General features: G+C 39.9%; 1 protein-coding gene across 1 annotated transcript; it reads right to left on the minus strand.

Moving 5' to 3' along the window:
- Nucleotides 1-216: 216 nt before the first annotated feature.
- LOC126419348 (spermine synthase-like) lies at nt 217-23,556 on the minus strand. Its single transcript, XM_050086532.1, has 8 exons — nt 23,485-23,556; nt 22,648-22,868; nt 14,847-14,958; nt 6,760-6,882; nt 6,454-6,608; nt 3,000-3,089; nt 2,297-2,488; nt 217-925 (listed from the first exon to the last, which is right to left on the minus strand). Exons 1-8 carry the CDS (start codon nt 23,543-23,545, stop codon nt 773-775), a joined length of 1,107 nt encoding a protein of 368 aa, XP_049942489.1. The 5' UTR covers nt 23,546-23,556; the 3' UTR covers nt 217-772.
- Between the last annotated feature and the right edge of the window lie 225 nt (nt 23,557-23,781).

Below are 23,781 nucleotides of genomic sequence, written 5' to 3' on the forward strand. Positions count from 1 at the left end.
ATTTTTGTCTTAAATTTGTAAGTTAAAGGAAGCCCGTTAGTGTTTGGGTATCAACTAATTTCAACACACTAAGAGGGAGCTGTAACACAAAACATCTCCCAGGTCTCCAGTACTTTTGGTTTATTAGTTATATTTGTTTTTTGCTCTCTACTGTTTTAAGAATTATTTACAAAATACACATTTTTCAAAGGGCCATAGCACTTACAAAAATTAAGATAAAATGAAAATACTTTATTTCTTAACACTTATGACATAGAGTCTAATATTTATTTTTTCCAGAGGAATTCATGAGATTTGAGATGAAATCACCCTAGAAAATGTAGGAACATAAATGATACAATGTCCCATGATTCAAAACACATTATAACTAGTAAAGGTGACAGAGACAACCAAAACCAAGAGCACTACAATTGCTTTTCCGAACTGTTACCAAACAATTGGCATCAAAAACTTTCACTGCTCTCATGACTCTCTGTTCCTTTCTTACGCAGTTTAGTATGAATCCTTGAGAATTTTAACTTTTAAATAAATTTACACAGTGTATAGTATTTACTGTTTATTATAATCATATAAAATCAGTCAATTTAACACAAAAATGTGCTACATCTATAATACTGAACAAAATATTTTGTTTCATGTAATGTAACTTACATTACTTCACTTAAACCATTTTGCAATGTAGAATGCTTCACTGCTTTATAACGTTGAACTTAAGATCAAGCTGTAGCAGATAGAAAGCCCAAGGATTTATATAAATGGTCTGTGTTGAAAGCTATCTGCATATTGGCTGCACCTGGTAGAAGACCCAGTCTTCCATAAATGATGGTACAAAGGCCTGGTCACGTGTAAATTTCACTGGTACGGGAAGCTGTTTAAGTTGTGACTCAAACATACTGAGAGCACTTGGACATGACACTCCATTGGCCTACAACAAGTTTTGACAGTGTAAAAACAATATTGATAATTTCAGTAAAGTCAATAAAACAAAGAGTAACAGTGTGAATGGCAGAACTGCAGCATCTGCTTAGTACATGACAAAACTGAAAAACTGTGATATATACAAAACAAAGACAATGGGTGTATGGTTCTGAGTAACAATATCATCCACAAACTGTGGATGAGGAACAAGTATTTTGGAATCCTTGGTATGCAGAAAAGATACAATAGGTTCAGGTATTATAAGTAATATCTTCTTACTTTCCTACTGCTCTAAAAAATGAGATACAGGTTGCAGTTAAGCTAAATGATTGTCTTGTCATCTGTATATCTGTCCATCCTGCAGAAGCCGTTCCAATTTGTTTGTTGTAAGCGTACTTATTCTACTGCTATTTTGCTACTAATGGAACTGCTTGCTTAATATAAAAAATCTGATAGGTCAATTAAAGAGATTCACAATTATGGTATATTACAGTAGTTTCACTGTAAAATCTTTCATACTGGTTAATATATGGCAACACGATATCATTAGGAAGCATCCAATAAACAGGCTGAGAAAATTTGAGAAAATTAATTAAAAACACACACACACACACACACACACACACACACACACACACACACACACACACACGCATTTGCATAAGAGAGAGAGGGGGGGTGGGAGAGGAAGGATAGTGGTGGTGGGGGGGGGGGGGGGGGGGCAGGAGTCAGGGCTAAGGCTAGGAATAGCAGAAACATACATGAGAAGCACAAAATAAAATGAAGAAAATTAATAATTAATTAAAATAAATACTAAATGATGGTCAGGAAGAAATGGGAAAATCTGAAACCAAAAAGAGGGACAGAAAAGGAAGAGGAGAATGGAGGAGCAGAGGCAGGATAGTTGAAAGGGGGCAGAGGCAGTAAGAAGATGGGGAATATTGATGTTTCAGGTCGATGGATTGCAGAACTGTGAGATGTGCTGGTTTTAAGCAAGTGTACAATCCTGAAGCAAGGGCATGTCACCTCCTTTAGGATCATGCCTTGTAAAACATTGTGGCATTCAAAAAAAACTTCAAGTTGAGAACATCTTTTCCTAATTAATAACTGATCTAATTTTCATCAAGTGCTTTGAGTGACCATTCTGTGTGTGTGCTTTATGCATGATTTCTAGTATGACTATTGCTTGAAGCTGATGGTGAAAACAATTAGGTTTTGTGTTGTATTAATAAAGAAAAATAAAACTGTCAGTCCAGCTGGGCCCAAGAAAACAGTCTATCAATAATAGTAAAAATGTGTCATAAATAATAAAATCTGCTAATATAGTTGTTAATGTTGTGAGTACTGGTACTAAACCTGCAATAGAGTCTCAACTTACATGAGTCATGTACTTTCCCGTTCGTTTTAGAACTTTGAATGAGATGTTTAAAATTAGCCTGATGAAATCCCACAGTTCTCCTTGTGGTGTTGACGATAGTGGTATGTCAGTAAGGTCAGCAAACACATAGTCAAATTTCTTGCCTTCTTTGATGAATTTCTCAAGTACTTTTACACAGTCATCAACAATAATCTGTGAAAAGAAAAAAAATTACAAGTTAATGTGACCACAAAGCATACACTGGCAAATGCAAGACAGTCCCTACTCAGACATGTTTGTGCTTGTGACACCTCCAATGGAATGCATTTATGAACAGCATTTGATGCAATATTGTTTGTGTATGGAAGCTACTGACACTGTAGATATTAGTCAACAGTAAGTTACAAAAATAACTAAAAAAAAATGCAGATAGTATAATGGTAGTGGCAGCAGTGTTGTAGAAGCATACAACAAATGTTAAAAATTGAAATGGTGTTCAACATTGAACTCAGCTTAATTTGCCTATAGGCTGATAATTATCAGATATTATGAGATATATGGAGTTATGAAAGTAAAAAGTAATTAGTTATCCAAAACATTTACAACATAATAGTTATGATCACAACACTTCCTTGTGTGGCAACAGCAACATATCTCCTAAATATGAAGCAACTTTGATGAGCATTTTTCCAATAGCAAGTTTGTAAACCAGTTCTGTACAAACCTCATAGTTCTCTCCTTTATATTGATCTAGACAGTTACCACAACAAGAGCGAAGATGTTTCTGACATGCCTGCATCACCTGCTCATCAATCTGTAAAAAGAAGAAATTAACAGTGTAAAAGTTACAATGCACTAGTGAATTATTCATCAGGTTATGTGGGACCATGCCAGCCGAAGTTACTTCGATATGGAATGAGATAATGCATAGTTTACAGAATACTGATTAAAAAATTTATAAATAAAATAAACTAAATAACTAAGAAACAAAAGCAAAAAATTGTTAGAGAGTGTACAAATAAATAACATATCTGAGAGAAAAATTTTCATCTACTGCAAGCAACTATTGTACACGGGTATGCCTCAACATAACATTCCAACCATAATTTAAAGACCTTCGTGTAGGAGACTTAAGGAAGTGTTAACTAACAGAAAATTGTTTGTCCATCTTGCATTCACTGAATAAAAACTGCAGATTCATCTGAATGAGTCAATATTGTTAATAACAAATCCTATTGTGGTGTGTATGTACATGGATGGTAGAGGCAGAATTCCAGGACATCTAAACAAAGTTTGTAAACTGACACTGCAGATCTGTCCAACTTTTTATGGGCTAGTAATATTCTTGGTCAGTACACAAAGTTGCCCCAAAATATGATACCCCACAAGATTATATAGTGAAAGTAAGTGCTGTAAACAAGCCTTCAAAACATTACATGTCAGTGTCAGAAACAGCGGCGATATTATTCTTGTAGAGAAGACAGCAGCACTCAGTTTCTGTACAGTATGTCTAACATGATACTTGCAAGACAGCTTTCCATCAGCTGTCACTCTTAAGAATTTAAAATGGACAACTTCACCGACTGTTTGACCAGCTGGGGACAATAAAATTTTGATTTCACAAGAGTTCAGCATTAAGTACACATTCCATTTTGATGTACTAGAGTGTTACTCCACTTTGTGAAAAATATGCACTGATGTTATCAAGAACTCAATATCCTGTTTCAGAGCATGCTCCACAAAATGACAGCTATGTTCTCGGTGTCTGTCTCACAACCTGTGACATCTAGATTTTCCTCCAGATACCGCTTTCTTAGAACTCTGCAGCTGGGAACTGGTGTTACAATATGTTCTTGATTATCGCTAACTACCTGGCCTTAATTTACATTTATTTCTTTGATCACAGCATTTCTTTTCAGCAACTGTTCTTTCCTTCACTTCTTTTTAGTTTCTATATCTTTTATTTTCTGACCTATCAGTTTTTCCCTGCCATCTATCTCTACCACATACAATGTACTTAGCTTTCTGCTCTTATCAACTCATGCATGATGTTATGTCAGTAATCTCTGTCTTACTTATTGCCCTATCATCCACCTTTTAACTCTCAGGTTTTCAACTGTTGTCCAGAGCAGTCCCCAACAATCAATCTTTCCTTCTCATCCCATCTGGTAAGCCTACCCTTACCCAGGGTTCTGGGCAACCTTTCTGAACTCTCCGCATTTCTTAAACCTCACCAGTCCTTCTTCTTCATATCTGTTCCCACCCCTTTGACCCTTCTGCCAGAAGAAGGAGCCTCTGACTCCAAAAGCTTGCACATTTACTTAAGGTTTACCTATATTTCCTTGTGCCATTGCTTGGTGAGTAGATTTTATCTATCCCCATTATGAATACTCTATTAGTTAGATTATTTACATTGCATTATATGTATTTCACAACACACCTTGTGTCATCTGCAAAGAGAATTTTCTTTGAATCATCTGTCTGATACATACCAAGAAAAGTAATAAACACAGAACACAACCCCTATGGCACCCAAGACTTTGCATAGGTCTCACCCTAACAGGTTTGTTCCCTTGTCTGCATATCACATAAAACATCAGCTTAAAGTGCACACCATACAGCATTTCATTACAGTGTGTTTTACTGTGAATAGACTGCAAACATAACTTTGTTCATCTTAATTCTCACTCTACAGAAAATTATTGTTATTTAATGAAGAACTACCAACTTAGTATCCAACGATAATCAGGTTCCCCCCCCCCCCCTCCCCACCCCAGTCCAGAGTACTGATATGGAGGAAATATCAGGGCAAACAAACTTGGGCTTCATATTATGGCTACAGTGTTCTCCAATAGAAGTCACTGCCACCATCACGGGCATGTCTCATAGGCCTGTCCACTGACATGACAGTGTCCCCGCATTTGTCTGGCAGGTTTCACTATTCTCTGAAGCCTTTGATATGCACAAATGGAATCAGAGTGATTGGCCTTGTCTGTATTCATGCTTTTTAATTGGTATTGCTTCATGGGTGGTTTGCACAACCTAACCTTATGATGACATTCACTATGCTATGTACTTTGCTTCTGGCTAGTCATTCACTTTGTGAAATCCACCATCAAGCACAGGAACTGCCTGTCTGTTCCACCAGTCACTTTATCATTGCTAGTGTGGTTTATCAAACTGCATCCTACCAATGCTGAGTTGACAGAAACATGGTGATGAGGGACTTTCTCAGGGTGCAGCTATTCACTGGGAAACATGGCTCATGAGTTTCTATAGCTGTGGCTGCAATGGCTGCAGCTGCAGTAGCAACAACTGCAACAACAGCAAGAAAAGCACTGGAAATTCCAGCAACAATAGCAGGAATTTCTGCTGCATATACTGCAAAATGAACAACAGCCTGTGGCTGTAGCATCATCATCTTCTTCTCAACCATCATTTGCTTTGATGAGGCAAATTAACGTTGGGAGTTCTATTAACACAGTTTTGTTCTTCACTGCAAGGCAAGTCATGTAACTGACTTCTGTGTCACAATGGATTCTAACTGTGCTCTAATAACAAACTGTTTCAAGTGGTGCAGGAGTTGCACATACTCTTGGACCCCTATACCTTGAGCTTTTTTCATGTTCATGGTTTGATGACTGTCATCAAACCATGAACATGAAAAAAGTCACCAAATCCACACTGTTGCAACTAAGTCCAAATTTAACAGTATATGATTAGAATAAATAAACATACACAGTATGGTCTGTTGACAGTTTGCCTCAACAGGTTTAGCACACAAGTGGGATTTTTCATGAAAATAGTAAGGTGTGTAATATGCCGAATCATTACTCTGTTATGTTAGTATACATCTAGCTCCTGATATGGAAGTTAATGCAAAGGATTTAGAGCCATCTGTCTAATCCTGCTTAGCTATCTGAGTGGGTCATAACACAGCTTCTCTACATGGTAACCATCATTCAACCACATCTAATGAAATTACATCTGGATCTATCATCTATATAATCTACACCAGGACTTCAAATTTTTGTATTTAACATAGTTATCTACTAATATTTTGTTTTCTTATGAAAGTTTGCCTTGAAAAACTTATTACCAAAAACAGAGTGTGACAAAAAATTTTAATGGTCACTGTAGTAAACAGAATAAACTAGACAGTAATTGTGAATACATACCTCTACCATTGTAATAAACTTTGGTTTCTCTTTCAAAAGTTCCCATAAAAGAGCTCCATCTCCTCCACCCAAAATCACTATCTCTTTTCCTTCATAATTTTCCTTCCCTCGCTGCATTAATGTTTCTGTGTATATCAGATCACTTTCAGCCAAATCTGTAGACAAAATATAAGTAGATTATTAGATTGACTCATTCCATGCACCACACACACACACACACACACACACACACACACACACACACACACACACACACACACACACACACAGATATAATGTACACAAATAAATATGAAGATTACTCACTCTGATGTTCATCCAGAACAAGTAAATTTCCAAGTGTTCGAGAATGCATAATTCTTATTCTCTGATAAGGCGAAGTAGTTTCATATACAATACTGTCAATGTCATATTCCAAAATACGGTCATCTGTAGATAAACAATTTCAAACACATTACAAAAGCCTAAATATGTTTATAAGGGATTCACGTGCTACAATTCAAGTGTATGGAATTTAATGTCCATGGAGCTGAATGCAGTTGCACATTACATTATGGAAATTTTGATTCAGAACTTAAAGTACTCATAAAATACAAGACTAACCTATTATAGCACAAAACAGTATAAAATGTTTTTATCAAGTGATAATAAAATAAGGGTAAAGCATTTTTCTGAGCCAACAATGCTCCTAACATTTTCATTTCACCATATGCCGAAGCAAAATGACTTTTTAAAAGTGAAACTGCAGTGTGTACATTTTAGCAGTATTTGAGAGCATTTAATAGAGAAGTCTATTGATATGATTTTGGCTGTGGTTTGCAGCCAAATATTTCAGAAAAAGATGCAAGGGATGCTCACTATGTGTAGGTGAAGAAGAGCATTCATGAGTGCTTTAATAAGAGGGACGACAGTGACATTACACTAGTTGTAGTCTGCAGTTAAGTATTTCATAAAGACACACAAGGAATATGTAATATATTAAGACCAACCAAATCAGCACAGGTCCTCATATTTGACCCAGTTGTCCACTTCTACCAACAAGAGAACTTTCACTGTATACCACAACAAGCACTATACCACTGTATTCCCCTTGTAAAGGATTCTCAAATTCTGATAAAACATAGTCCTTTTAAATGAGCAGTATTTGTTTCACAATGTTTTTAAGGGGGAAAAAATTTTATGAGCACTATCGTGAGAGCCAAATGCTCACTGGTTAGCAAAGTAAAATTTGTCCATAGATTTTTTGATATGTTGACAGTCCTGGAGAGATTCCAAATTAACAACATGGATTATGCACGTCTCATTCCTGTATACTGCTACTAGTGCATGTGAGTATGCCGCGTGTAGTGTCACCGCATGTATGTGTTTGAATTGGTCACCAACTGTATCAGCTTGAGCCAGCTGCCGGAGACTGCCTGTCTAAGACATGTGCATGGTGTAGTCTCCACCGCACCATTTGCCAGTGACTTGCACATGTATATGTGGAGAGCAGCGCTCATTGACTCTCTTTTATGTTCTTACAATTGTACTATTCACATCAGTGCTCTGTGCCTTGTTATGTGGGGATCAGTGAGAGTCTGATTTCCATTACTGTTCAGCAGTTTATAAATAAAGTCATATCTGTGTTACTTGGACTGGCTTTGTGTATTTCTTGGTTACTACGCGACTGGCGATGATTTTGGAATGGTTTCTGCATGTGCAATCTTTAAGTGCAGTTTGATCACATTTATTCATTATGCACGCCGTGCGACCACCTCTGATTGAACAGTTTACTTTGGCTGCAACCATTTTGTCAGGTTCCGTTAACAGACGGGGTACATTCCACCGATCTATCCACCTACTTTTCCTCCACATTATGATTCAGCCAAGGTCTAGGAAGCTTTTTTTTAAAAAAGAAGAAGAAGAAGAAGAAGAAGAAGAACTCAGGCAGCATTTTTTGGCTTTCAGTGTGACAGACTTGAATTTGTGCAAAGCCTTCTTCCTCTTGTGGAATCCACCTAAGGTGTATCAATTACTGTGTCAGCTTGCCCCTTTACAAGATCCATTAGCTGTTACTTATGATCACATATGCAGTTTATTGTCCTACTACCATCACAAATGAATGCATCTCATAGTGGTGTGAGATACACCTCCTGGACCAGACCGTATCAAATCTCAAATGTTTAAATATCTATCTAACCAGTGCCATCTCCTTGCCATCTTCAACCACATCTGGAGCAATGGCAAATTATCACTGCAAGTGGAAAAAATGCTTTACCTTTACTTTACTATCACATTGCAAGTATAATCGTTCCAGTGCTAAAACCAGGTAAGAACCCACTAGATATGGATAGCAATCATCCTATTAGCCTCACCACCACCACCATTCTGTGCAAGCTGCTTGAACATATGGTGACTGGCGGTTGTGTTGGCTCTTTGAGTCTCAAGAGCTTTCGGGTTCTGTCCCAGGGCGGCTTTTGCCAAGGTGGTTCCATGACTGACAGATTGTCATACCTGGAGTCTAACGTACGAACATCCTTTTCCTGCCGTCATCATTTTATTGCCATCATTTCTGATCTGACGGAAGCCTATGCTACCCCTTGGCAACACCACATCCTCACTACACAACATGAGTGAGGTCTCTGGGACCTTCTCCCAATTGTTATACAGAACTTTCTATCACTCCACATCTTCTGAGCTCAAGTCAGTGCTTCACACAGTTCCCATTTCATCCGAGAGAATGGTGTCTTGTAGGGCTCCGTACTGAGAGTACCTCTCTTTTTAGTGGCCATTAATGGTCTAACAGCAGCTGTGAGGTCCTCAACATCACCTTTTTTATGTGATCACGACTTTTGCATTTTCTTCCACTCATCTACTATTGGTGTGGCTAAACATCGACTACAGGGAGCCACACTAAAGATGCACACATGAGGCCTCACCCACGGCTTTCAGTTTTCCACTGCCAAGACTTACGCCATGCACTTCTCTCACCATTGTACAGTTCCCCTGCACACACAGCTTTATCTCGATTACCATCTCCCTAATGTAGTGGACTATTATCACTTTTTAGGCCTCATCTGTGATGCTAGCTTAATTCAACTTCAACATCTTCATTAGCTTAAGCAGAAGTGCTGACAGCACCTTAACATTCTTGGGTGCCCGAGTCACACCAAATGGGGTGCAGATTGCCCTAAACAGCTGTACAAAGCCCTCGTACAGTTCCGTATTGACCGAGAGAGCCTGACATATGGTTCAGTATCACCCTCAGCACTGCGGATGGTTGCCCCTATACACCATTATGGAGTTGGACTTGTGACAGGAGCTCTCTGAACAAGCCCAGTGAACAGCCTACTTGTGGAAACTGGGATTCTTTCACTGTGTATCAAGCGACAACTGCTTGCCAACGATACTGCACATGTTTGGAGTTTGCCTCAACATCCACATAACTGTCTTCTTTTCCCTAACAGCAGCCCAGATCAGGGATTACATTTGCCATCTGTGTCTGGTCCCTTCTCACTGAACTCGAGTCTTTCCCTCAATCACCTTTTCTCTGGGTCCACTCACATACTCCTCGATGGTGTATACCTTGACTACAGCTTTGTCTGGACCTATCACAAGTCCAAAAAGACTCAGTTCATCCTGCAGCTCTCCATCACCTACTTCCCTCTATTCTTGACACATCCTAGAGTTCAGAAGTAACTTACACAGATGGCTTGATGGTCACATTGGGTTCGCTTATGCTTATGCAGGACGTACTGAACAGTGCTCCTTGCCATATGGCTGTAGTGTTTTCACTGCAGAGCGGATAGCCATCTCTCGTGCTCTTGAGTACATCTGTTCCTTCTCAGGGGAGTCCTTCCTCATTTGTAGTAATTCCTTGAGTGCCTTATAAGCTCTCAACCAGTGCTATACTGACATCCTCACCATCCTCTGGTAATGATGATCTATGATTCCATTTATGTCCTTGAACAACATGGAAGGTCAGCAGTCTTCATACAGACCCCAGGACACATTGTAATTCTGGGAAATAAACTTGCCAACAGGCTAGCCAAAGAGGCTACTCATAAATGGAGTCCGGAGATCGGCACACCAGAAAATGACCTCCAATTGGTATTGTGCCATAAAGTTTTTGGTAACTGGCATACTGAATGGCATTAACTATGCCCAATACATTACATGTTATAAAGGACACAACAAATGTGTGGAGATCACCCACAGAGTCACTCGCAGGGACCCCATTGTCCTTTGCCGACTCCACATTGGCCATACTTGGCTGACTCGTGGTCATCTGCTCTGTCGCAAAGACCCAGCCCAGTGTCGCTGCAGCTCTCAATTGACAGTGGTCCACATATTGTTGGACTGTCCCAATCCTGGTGCCCTGAGGCAGACTTTTAACCTCCCTGATGTATTATCTACGGTGGTGAGTGACAATGCCTCAATGGCTGATATAGTTTTAAGTTTTATTCGAGAGGGCGGTTTTTATGACTCAATCTAAGGGTAGGTGTCTGGCCTTCTCACTCAGGCTTTCACCCTACCTGTATTTTAACTCTTCCCCATTTGGTCTGGTGCCATCTGTTCTGACTTGGTGTTCATCTCTTCACCATCTGTGTTTCTCTTGCATTGTGATTTTAGGGTGACAATTTTAATGTGCTGCAGAATGGTTGGCTCATCCCTTTTTTAGTCTTGCAATCTGCCAGCCCAGGGTGTCTCATATATTGTTTTAAAACCTTCCATCGTTTCTTCCTATTAGTTAATGTTTTCCATTTTTGCTTGCTACTTTCATTTTCTCCTTCGGTGTGGTTACACACTTAGTTTTACACATTTTGTTCCTTCCCAGTATTTCAGGTGATAGTATTCTTTTGGAGTATGATTTTAATCCTTGACCTGTGTGACTAAGAAAATCGGCACTGATGAACATGTAGTTTAGTCCCTTTACCCTACAAACTAATCAACCAACTACAGCGACAGGAGTTGAATTATACTGATATTGCAAGAAACCAAACCAGTCATACAGGGCCTGGGCAAGTGTCAATACGTTACTGATGCCTGTAATAACTCTTACACAGGCCAATGGTGTGCAACGTAATTATCTGTTAAGTCCAGAAAAGATACTGCACTAGAAGGCAAATAGCACAATTTTCTGAAGTTTCTCTGGCAGTGGGTGATCAAATTGAAGCACGAGGCAATGTGGCACTACTGTCAGAAGATGTGGCCACCAGGATGACAGCTGGTGTGAGGAAGTGGCAGTGGCAACATTAAACATGCAGGCCAAATGCTGAGTTGAACAAGGTCAGCCCAAGCAGCCTCAATTGACATAGTGTCAACATTCTCTGTCTCCCAAGTTATTTATTGAATTAAGCGTTTTTCATTGAGTTATCTGGCTACAGCTCGACACAACTGCTGCAGTAACGTTACGGAATCCCCAGACCTATGACACCAGTCATGCAGAAGGACCTCAGTTACACCAACGTGGAAGCTCATCAGTTATAACAGGAAGCTCATCAGTTATAACAAACAGAACATTGCCATGTTGCAACAATTTATAGTATCTACCTCTTACAAATCAGTGGTTTGCTCCATAATATTTGCTGGTGACAGGTTACTTGTAATTTGCTGATGCCAGTTTTGAGAAATTGTTCAGGATGTAGACATTTCAGGCATTTGGACTTTCTATCACCAATGCTGTTCACCTTGTGTCCAATCAGGTAATATTGGAAATATTGTGTGAGGAGAGTCTAATTTTCATTACTGTTCATGAATCAAGCCATTATTTGGATTACTTGAACCGTCTTCATGTATTACTTGGCTACTACACTCATATTACCTGCACTCCAGTAGGAAAACAGGAATCCAGTGGAGTAATGTACAGAAACATATCAGCAAGATAATTGTGGTGTCGCCGCCAGACACCACACTTGCTATGTGGTAGCTTTTAAATCGGCCGCGGTCCGTTAGTATACGTTGGACCTGCGTGTCGCCACTATCAGCGATTGCAGACCAAGCGCCGCCACACGGCAGGTCTAGAGAGACTTCCTAGCACTCGCCCCAGTTGTACAACCGACTTTGCTAGTGATGGTTCACTGACAAAATACGCTCTCATTTGCCGAGACGATAGTTAGCATAGCCTTCAGCTATGTCATTTGCGACGACCTAGCAAGGCGCCATTACCAGTTACTATTGATACTGTAAATAATGTACCGTCAAGAGCGACGTTCACCATTTATGGATTAAAGTTAAGTATTCCACCAGCTACGTCCGTTTTTCTAAATTCTAATTTCCTTGACCTGTTCCATGACCTCATGCCAGCCTGCGTGAGCTAAAACGCGTGCCTTTCGGCGTCTTCTAATAATACGGGGTTGGCTCTCCTGTCAACCCACAACAATAATGACAATACCAGAATGTGGGATGTTATTGCCTTCCAGTCATTAATCTTTTATCCTCTTTGAGCACAAAGAGCACTGTACAAAATAAGAATTGCAATATGAAATTTAAAAAATGAACATTAACTACAATTACAATATGGGAAGTCCCGAGTGGAAACAATGGAGGGACTACAGGTAACCACTTATGGTGTATTTAACGCCTAAAGCTATCAAAATCCATTTAAACAAAATTGAAACAACCTCCAACTCCCTCTCATTCTCACTCTACATTCACGGTCTCATCTCTGCAGTCTTTACCATCTTCTGATCTCACCTCCCTCTCCCAATCTACTCCTCCACTTCACTGTGTGCACCTGCAGCCCACCTGTCTGTGCACAGGTGAGCTCACAAATTTCACATCTCCATTCCATCCCCTTGCTGTCTTCCTAGCCTGGCCCCCTTCCCTCCCCTTATCCATCTCTACCTTTCTTAATTTACTATTCAATCAAAAGAATGAGCAATTCTTAACTCTTTGGATTATACACCTCTTCTTTAAACTTGCTTTGGTTTTTTTGTGTTAGCAATTGCTGACAGTGCAGAAAGAGATGATTGCCTGCTTATGGCATAAAATATAATATGACACAACCTTCACACAAATGGCCTCCCTATTCATTCTATGAGAGCCAATCAAATGAAAACTGAACACCTGCCATAATGTGACCATGGACTGGCTCCATTAAAAAGTAATCACTGCAGGCATTAAGACATTTATTCTACTGGGAGCCAATATGATCAATTCTTAGCCCGACTGAAACCGATGTCCACGCATGTCTTTCTTAAGGTCACCAAAGATGTGAAAATCATGTGATAAAAGATTAATCACCAGACTTTAGTCTTTGTCCAACTGTCAGTGAGGGGCATGTGGTGTTGTGCAAAAGGATAATTCCGTCCAACAGAATCCTAGGCCCTCTGACTCTGCAGTACATTGCTGCTTCTGTCGCGAACTGACTGTTGTTCCACACTTAAGCAACTTGACGAACAGAGGAAGCATCCTGTTGCACAATAACATCCACTCCCACACTGTCAATTAAACAAAAGATACACTTTGACAATTTGCTTGGACAATACTGCAACATCCTCCATAAAGCCTGGATCTTTCATTGTGTGATTTTTACATCTTTCGTGACCTTAATAGAGACGTGCATGGACTTCGGTTTCAGGCTGATGAGGAATTGATCATCTTGCCTCCCACTGGGATAAATGTCTTGATGTGTATGGCAATTACTTCTGAATGGAACAATTCCATTATCAAGTTGTGGTGGGTGTTTGGTTTCCATTTGACTGCTCCTATGAGAGTGTTGCAGTATTCAGGAACAAGTACAAGAGCATACAATATTGACAATATGTGTACAACTGAAAATACACATTCTTCATGGATTCCCACTTTCCACGCAGTATTCACTTTCATTTTCTGGTCGTTACTTGCTATCTCCTTGTGAACCATGCTTTGTTAGCACTATTTGCACCTGGTTAAGAATGTATGAACTATTTCAATAGTCATTGGTGCAGATATGGAAAAGTGATGACACTTGCACTGTAACTGACTGATATGCTAGTTCAGTCTTTTTCCAGAAAACAGACTTGATTGAATTTGAATCATTATTATTTTTCACCAGACAAATATTTGTTGCATTTTGTTATTCTACCAACTAGGCCTACATCTTATGCAGAATTTTTTCATAACAAATTTCAGATATTATTCTCTTGCTGGGAAAAACATAATGTGAAGGCAAGGACTGCTAAAGAATAGATTGACTAATAATGATCAAAAATTTATTGAGAAATGGTATACTGGATAATATGAGGTTGTTTTTTAAAGATAGTGAACTAGTTCCAAAAATGTAGCTCTTTTACATGTTTAAAAACTGCAAGTATCTCATTTTGTTTCTATACTTCATACATACATTCTTACTGAAGGGAACAATTTGTTACTGTGTTCTAGAATTGAAACACTCAGTCAGTAATAATAAGGCACATGTGAAATAAGCTTACCTGCTGCTGTGAAGTATCTGTCGACAACAGCTCCAAGTTCTATGGCCGGAAAGGCATTGCTCCTTTTGCCATGACATTTCTTGATTAAACTTTGCTCAAGTTTCCGAATACACTGGAATAAAGAATATTTCAACTGAAATTACTGCTCTCCTAGATAACATTAAAATTACAGTTTTTGGAAAGTTAGTTTCAAGGGATTGCTGCAGAAATGAATATTGTGCACTAGCTCATGTGTTGGAAACATTCCACAATATGTAGCATTGTACTCTGGCTTGGAACTGAAGAGATGATTAAATCAAATCAAATATTTTTACAAGTGGAGCTCAACCAAGATATTCATACTAGAATCCATTCTGAAATCTATATATTTCTGATATACCCTTTTTGGCAGTAAGTCTATCTTATAAAACTTTACTCGTTCCATATCCCACAAGGAGTGCTGGTTATAACATGACTCATAATCGGGGGACAAAGGATCAAATTCCTGTTCGGCCATCCAGATCCAGGTTTTTCAGGGTTTCTTTAAATCATTTGAGGCAAATTCTGAAACGGCTCCTTCATTAACAAAGTCAATGGAACTCATATCAAATCAGAAACAATAAAAAATAAAACAGCACCAACACTGGTACTGTGACAATCTTGATTGCAACTGTCTTGACCCGTGTTATTGGGTTGATGGTTGTATGTGACCACTGTATAGATAATCATCATATACACGTAAAAAACAGCACTTGTACAGAAGAGTATTATCATCTCTCTTATGCCAAAAATGCAGATGTGCCAAAATAGTGATTCTGAATTAAGTGAATCACGGAGTTTAATTTTTTGTGTTCCTTGCTACGGAAAAATCTTGAGTATGATTAGTTGTGATAGTGTTGAAGAAAATGGAAAGTCCAGTATCTTCAAAGTTCAAAAGAAGTATATTTTGTAGTGCCATAACAACGAATGTAGCACATTCACCATTTTGACACTCTGGTGACTCATACCGCGTAACATCAAAAGGATGAATGTGGCAAATCATCCTCTTGGTGCTGCACTGAATGCTCTCACTTCACTGTGCGAGTACGGATGTTCTACATACATTGATTAGATCTACCAACAAATTTTATTATGCGCAATTACAATTACATGTTTTATCATTATTTGTGTCTTCTCACGCATAACAATGTATTGAGACAGGGGCGATTCTAGAAGTCGGTCAAGGGGGGGGGGGGGGGATCTTAGGGGGGGAGAGGGGGTTTGGGGGACTGGAATATCACTTAACTAAAGGAGAGTTGGGGTCTTCCACTGACAAACTGGTAAAATTTGGTTTTGCATAAAGCAGCTTTTGGTAACCGTTTTGGAGTTCAAGGTAAAAAATGTGTATTAATAAATAATAAGATGCCCATTTTAAGTTAAATGATATTTATTGGTTTAGATAGTAAGCTATTTGTTGCTCTTATTCTTTTGTTAAAATTTGTTTGAAATACATTGCAACCTACATTACTCAAAAAAAAAAAAAAAAAAAAAAAAAAAAAAAGGAGAAGATTGAATCTGTTGGAGTAATATATACACTGATACACTGATTTCTTAAGTCATTTTATCCAGTGCAATATGATACTCCATTGGGGGAGGGGGGGGGGATATAGCCCCCATAGCCCCCTCCCTCCTCGCCACCGCCCCTGTATTGAGAATACTTCAGCTGTTCATTTATCTATTCAGTTCATTACAGCAATTATAAATGTCAACTCTCATAGCTAAAGAGCACACCATTATTTTCAGAAAAAGTGTTCAATTTCATAATTCAGTCATGAGAAATATGAACATATTTTGCACTCTTATCTTTAAATTTGGAAAAAAGAACTTTGTTCTTTAGATGGTCATCACAGGTATATTGAAATCTTACTTGTCAACTATCAGATCTTTTAGATTCACGTTAGAAAAATTTCAGCCTTCAGACTGTATTGAAACAAACAGCAGTGATGACTGTGTTGTTAATTGGGGCAATAACATCAGTAATATAGATACATGCAACCAAGATGAAAGGAACCTAAGTAAAGATGTAGTAGAAGAAGATGAAGTAGCATTCTTTATGAACCCACTGAGATTTTCATCACTCATACTGCTCTGTATCAAGAATAATGGCATACAACAATGTTTTATGTTAGTAGACATACACCACCAAATCAAGAAGTATGTGTTTTAAATAACAAGGAAAGGTCAGATGAACAAAATCAGTTTGTTGCAAATCATATGCAAGAATGGCCAAGAAGCGAATAACAAAAAATATACAAAGTAGCTAAAAGTATTTGCCTCAGAGCAAACTGCCATGATATTTTCATACCTACCTTAAATGTAACTGTAGTTATGACAGAAGTACTCTTTCAAAATGCTGTGATGGTATGTTAAGCAACACCAGTGTGGCATACACCAACTACATAAGCTGTCAGAGAGTATGGTGATCATATATGCCAGCACCTCTTGAGTTATGCTACCACATCATTAAGATCTCCACCTGTGGCTGACATCTATGGGGCCAGGCAGGTGGATTATGTGTTCGCAATGTAAGTGGACAAAAAAAGAAGGTATTTCAATTCAAGCCTGAGTATTACTGTAAAAGAGGCCCTACAATGTCAAATACGAAGAGGATTAATGCAAATATGAATGTCAATTCCCACACACATACGAAAAAACTTTCAATTTCTAAAGCAAAAATTAAGAAGCTGCTCACTACATGCAAGAAACAGTTGATTCTAAAGAAATCCCATTCACATTATCATTGTCCATTGAATGGTGGAAATGGTGGGAATATGTTAGCAGAAGTTCTTGTCAAGAACTAGAGAAAATTCTGTTCCTACATAAAATTGCTGATTGCTTCTATCCAGTCACTTGCTGACCAGTCTGATGTAGCAGTAGAAGACAGCAATGGGAAACCTTAAGTTTTAAATTTCTTGTTTAAGAAATCATTCACACTGAAGGATCATACCAACATAATATCATTGGACCATCGCCGAGACTCCTGGAGGACACAGTAGCAGGTGTCCCTGGCTTAAAGAAGTAGCTGAAGGAGTTGAAAGCAAATAAGTCGCCAGTTCCAGATGAAATCCCAGTTCGGAGGGGATCAAACAGCAAGGTCATCGGTCCGATCAGATTAGGGAAGGAGGGAAAGAAGTCAGCCTGACCTATCAAAGGAACCATCCCCACATTTGCTTGAAGCAATTTAGGGAAGTCATGGAAAACCTAAATCACGATGGCCAGATGTGGGTTTGAACTATTGTCCTCTCGAATGCAAGTACAGTGTGCTAACCACTGCACCACTTCGCTCGGTTTCATTGTATAGGTGTTTGGGGAAGAGGGGTTATGAACACTTAGTAGTTAACCATAGTATTCAGTTTAAAGATTGTGACACTGAGGCTTGCACTAACACCATAGGGGAATTTTTGAGGGGCAATTAAATCTGTTATAGGGAGAGTGAAGATGCACTCTTCCAACCTGCAATCTCATTTAAATTAGTATCTCCCTGACAGAAGATAATTTCTGAGAATTTTTGTGTTTTTTGAGAGCCCAAATGTGGTTAGTTTTAGGCATCTGATTCGTGTGTGGGGGGGGGGGGGGGGGGGGGGGAGGAGGAGGGGGAAGGTAGGGATGAGGTTGTGGGTATTGTTGGCAGCTTTTTGGTTTTTTGTAAGGTGTGATTGATTTTTGTTTTCATTTTTTTTTCTTTGTGGGTTTTGTTTTTGGGAACGGTATTTGGTGGGCTGGGGTTGGATTGTGAGTGGGAGGTTGATGGCGTTTATGGAGATGATTTGTGGAGGCCTTTGTTGGTAGATAACTTTTGTTTTGGTTTTGTTCTACAGTAAAATGTAAATGCCGTGTGACTAGGGCCTCCTGTTGGGTAGACTGTTCACCGGGTCCAAGTCTTTCGATTTGACACCACTTCAGCAACTTGCGTGTCGATGGGGATGAAATGATGATGATTAGGACAATACAACACCCAGTCCCTGAGCGGAGATATCTCTGACCCAGCCGTGAATCGAACCCGGGCCCTTAGGATTGACATTCTGTCGTGCTGACCATTCAGCTACTGGGGGCAGACTATCCTACAGTAATTGTGATGCTTTGTCTATTTTATATTCATGGTATTTCAGCTGCATTTTAAATATTCAAGTCAATATGGGCTTCTTTTGGTTTTCGAGTATTGGCTACGGCGATGTTTTGTGAGTTATGTAGGTGTATGAAGTTTAAGGTTGTGGTCTTTTTATTTGTGGTTTGCCAGTAGATATCGAGAACTACATTTGAGTTGTCTAAGTCAAGGGAAATGTGGTGTTTTGGTATTGTGGGCTTTGTTTGAGTTACATAGGTCGAGTGAAGTGTACGATTCCTGTTGGTTTTGTGGCTGTAGAGTTTCTCTTATAATATTTGTTTTGGCATGGTGTGGTGTTTCGTATTGTTTTATAATTAGCTTGTCCCCGCCATAAAACTACTTCCCGCGGTTGTCCCATTAGTTTCATTCGGTTGTCCCGTTAGTTTCATTTTATTGTTGAAGTGAGACGTTCTTGTGCCGCTTTTATTTTGTTACCGTTTGTTGGCATGCGTACGTAGCAACGGTATCGTTGCCATTTTGTACACACTGCAAGTTGACGTTTCCGCCATAATGATGACGTCACAGGTCAAAGCAGACGGGTGGAATCGGACGCTTCCCTAACCCTAATACGGAAGCGTCCGATCCCACCCGTCGGCTTTGACCCATGACGTCACAAATGTGGCGGAAACGACCATAAACGACAACTCCAATATGGCGGATATAAAATCGTTGCATACGTATCATAAAGACGAAAATACATAGAAAAACAACACACACACAGGTTTCACAAAAAGCCTAATGACTCTAACGGGACAAGCGTGGGAAATTGGGGTTTTTTGGGTGGGGAGAAACTAAATATAAACAAATTTAGCCACCCACCGCCATACAAAACCACGCAAGATGACGAAAAAAAATCGACATCACAAAACTCACCAAATACCACAAAACACATTATCTGGAATCGGACACTTCCCTTGACCTATATAGATCTACAGTAGCTCCCAATCCCATAAATTGGGATCGAACACTTCCCTTGACCTAAATAGCTCAACAGCAACTCCCGATCCCATCTCCCAATACAAAAATCAAAATACACCGCAAAACATTGCGAACAAACACTTCCCTTGACCTACATATATCTACAGCAGCTCCCGATCCCATAAATTGGGATCGAACACTTCCCTTGACCTATATAGCTCAACAGCAGCTCCCGATGCCATCTCCCAATACAAAAATCAAAATACACCGCAAAACATTACGAACAAACACTTCCCTTGACCTACATATATCTACAGCAGCTCCCAATCCCATAACTTAGGTTCGACCACTACCCTTGACCTATGTAACTCAAAAACATCTCCCAATTCTAATACCAATACCAACCTTCACAGCCACAAATTTCAATGAAACACTTCGCTATACCCCAATACACAACACATACGCCAAAAACAAAAAAAAAGTGAACTTACCACAAGAAAGTTCCAGCCCCACAAACTAGATTGGCCACCACAATCTCACTCACACACACACACACACACACACACACACACACACACACACACAAACGCGCGCGTGCGCGCAAACCAACGAAAAAATACTGTACCAAAAGAAAAACCCAACCCACACACACCTCAACCCCCTCCCCCCCAACCCCTAAATAAAAAACCCACAAAAAACAAATGCAACATAAAAAACATCTCAATCTCACACTACAACTCAACAAAAACTTCAACAAAATAGATCCTCCACAACTAAAACAAAAACAAACACACTCCCCCTCCCCCCCACCTTAACAAACACTATACAACAAAATAAACCACCCACCCCACCCTGAACCACAGCCACCCACCCACCTACCTAGCCCACCCTAACTAACCACTTTCGGCCTATACATTTTACACACAGCCCTTAAGAAAACCCGAACAATACAATAGCCCTCTGGGACACTCTTCTGCCAACAGTACTCATCAATGAGACTGAAGGTTGGAAGAGCGCCTCTTCCCCCTCCCAAGAACTGACTTAACTGCCCCCCACATCCCCTCTATTGTATTAGTACAAGCCCCTGTCTCATAATTCTTAAACTCTAAACAATGGCTCACTACTAAATGATTAAATCCCCTCTCACCCAACCCCCTATAAGAAGAAGAAGCGTCAGAAACTATTGTGGACCCCGGCTCTATATATTCCTCAATTAAACCCAGTAATTCAGCTTTCGACCTCTCTTCCACAACCCTAAAAACACATTCGGAACCCCCACCCCCTGGAACAACAGCCCCCCACACCCAAAGACCAGCCATAGACTTCCCCCTCCCATACTTCCTTTTCCCAAACTGTGACTCGTCCACCTCCACAACCACCCCATGCCCCCCCAACTTATCCCTGTACTTAATAAATTCCGAACACACTTCACGACAAAAGGAATACCAATCTAAAACAGTCCTCTCACTCACACGAGTCTCATGCGCGCAAATACTCTGTGGGGATCTATAACAAAAATAATATGTAACAAGCACAATCTCACGCATGCCCAATCTAGACTTCTCGAACCAGGTACCGCGCCGTATGGAACGGCGTATGTCATCTTTGCGCCAGCGCCACATGTAACCGTCCCTGGTCCGAGAGGCCGGAACTTTAACCAATTTCATTGGTTCACGGTACACACCGCACTTCACGACCTCGGCAATTAAGCCAAATACCTGAAGGAATTTAATCAGCTCTAAAGCTGTGTCCCCCATCATAGCCCTCAACCGAGAACTATTAATCTGGTCTTTTTTTTCATATCCATTCCTGAACAAAAAACCACAACCGAATACACTTAATAACAAACCCACCCGACGTACAGCAATCATCATTACATTAACCATCACACAAAACCGTTAACTCACTGATACAAATTCCGCTTCAAAAAGACGCACGCAGCACTCACCACTGAGCAACAGCAAACTGAACCCAACACACCAAACAAACGAAAACCATGAACACACCACCAGAGGGCACAACAAACAACAACACGACATCTAAAAACACGCCACACTCACAAACCAAACTCCGCGCCGTAATGACGTCACACACCACAACACCCTTACGTCACGGGTCAAAGCCGACGCGTGAGATCGGATGTTTCTGTTGACCCCAATTCTGGAGCAGCCAGCCGACAGTTTTAATTTACTGATCAGTAATTTGAATTGGCACAACATCGTTGACAGAAGATCTAGGTAGATATGTTTATTCATCCCATCAGAAAGATTTTCGTTCACTTATAGTACTGCTCTTTTATAAAGCACATGTAAAGTGTTACTGTAGGTACTACCTGCATGTAGTTTTGTCATGTTTGCGTTCCTGACGGTGAACAATGCAGTATGAAAAGTGTTCTCTGTAAGCGTTCCATTGGTCTTGAATAACAGCAGGGGGCAGCCAAGCTTAATGACACAGTTCAATGGAGGGAACTTCAATAACACCGCGAAACCGTCCGTTATGTGAAAAATTGTGGGGAGGTTTGAGATTTAACCCACAACAAGAGCTTTATGGCAACATCTCTTCTTACCTTGGTGACTGAACGATCCATGTAACATGCAAATAACAAATTACCAAAAAACATAACTGGCTTTGAAGATTCCTTTCAGTATCAGTATCATTTTAAGTCTAGACAGAACACCAACACGTTGGCGACCTCGACTACCGTTTACATTTTGAGTTCAAAAAACAAGAACAGAAATTAAACTTTACTGGAGAACTCACCTCAAAATTGAGAAGTGGTTTCTCGTTGTCCTCTTTGTAATACTCGATAGCACAAGTCACACCACCCGCCGAAAAACATTTGACACTCACTATAGAGTCTCTATCCGCTGTATACACTGATACAAAGATGTCACCAACATGCATACTTCTCTGAAACTTCAATAACGGAAGGTAATCGCCTAAGACACTTTCCACGTTTTCCAGTAACGTTTTCCGTTCATCTGCAAATACAACCGTAACCAAAATGTTAAAAACGTAAAATTCAACTCTATATAATATTTTCATTGCTGCACTAGATTGTTTAAAATAACAATAACTAACCACGAGAGGCAGTCACCACAAAAAAAATTAAGTTACGTAATTAGTTATTTGTTTGTTTGCAGATACAGGTCTGCAGTCTTGGTACACACTGAAATCACTGCGCCACAGGACTGTAGTAAGCCAGAACAGAGGCGAACTGGCGCAGCACATTATTGTAGTGGAGTGTCGAGCGGTAATTCGTTTCCGGCAGCAGCGGAAATGCTATAGCTTTATCAGATCAATACAGACGGCTAAAGAAAGTCATCTGGATCGACATAGCCACAACATTTCGGTTGCTATAGCTAAAAACAAATCATCGCACGACGCTTCGCTTTAACAAAGACCTGTGCCATTCTCCTTTGTCTCCTCTAGCGGCGTGTTAAGGTACTGTGGCAGGGGGTTATCAATGTACACCAGGGCTGCAAACTTAACGTATCGTTTTAATTTTTATTAGATCACAATTAAAACTTTATGACTACAACCCGTACTGTGTTATCGCAGCATTTGAAATGTATCTTTAAAAATACCGTAATTTACCTTCATTCGTAGTACACGAACGGTTGACAGAGAAACCTACAAGGATGGTGTCGACGGGCATGTTGGAGAGACTGGCTCGGTAACATGTAGACCCTGCTATATATCTGCCCTCCATGCGGCGCAACGTATCGGGCGTGTTGCAACACAAGGAAAACCGCGGTAGTATATTTCTTCGTGATCTCCAGGTACATCCCCGGTTTTGTTTGCAGGTATGCTTGCTGAATCTTGATTGTTACATAACGCTAGAGAATTGCAAACCACTCCGTTATATCCACAGCAGTTACAATCTCTTACAGT

The sequence above is a fragment of the Schistocerca serialis genome, chromosome 9 (assembly GCF_023864345.2).
Source record: "Schistocerca serialis cubense isolate TAMUIC-IGC-003099 chromosome 9, iqSchSeri2.2, whole genome shotgun sequence".
Taxonomy (NCBI): Eukaryota; Metazoa; Arthropoda; class Insecta; order Orthoptera; family Acrididae; genus Schistocerca; species Schistocerca serialis.

Bases quoted from the DNA above. Each gene is read 5' to 3' on its own strand.
- LOC126419348 (XM_050086532.1), bottom strand. From the start codon at position 23,545: ATGCCCGTCGACACCATCCTTGTAGGTTTCTCTGTCAACCGTTCGTGT. The intron at 6,609-6,759 runs GTGAGTAATCTT...TTTTGTCTACAG, and splicing joins TGTTCTGGATGAACATCAGA to ATTTGGCTGAAAGTGATCTG. The intron at 2,489-2,999 runs GTTTGTACAGAA...TTCTTTTCACAG, and splicing joins ATAAAGGAGAGAACTATGAG to ATTATTGTTGATGACTGTGT.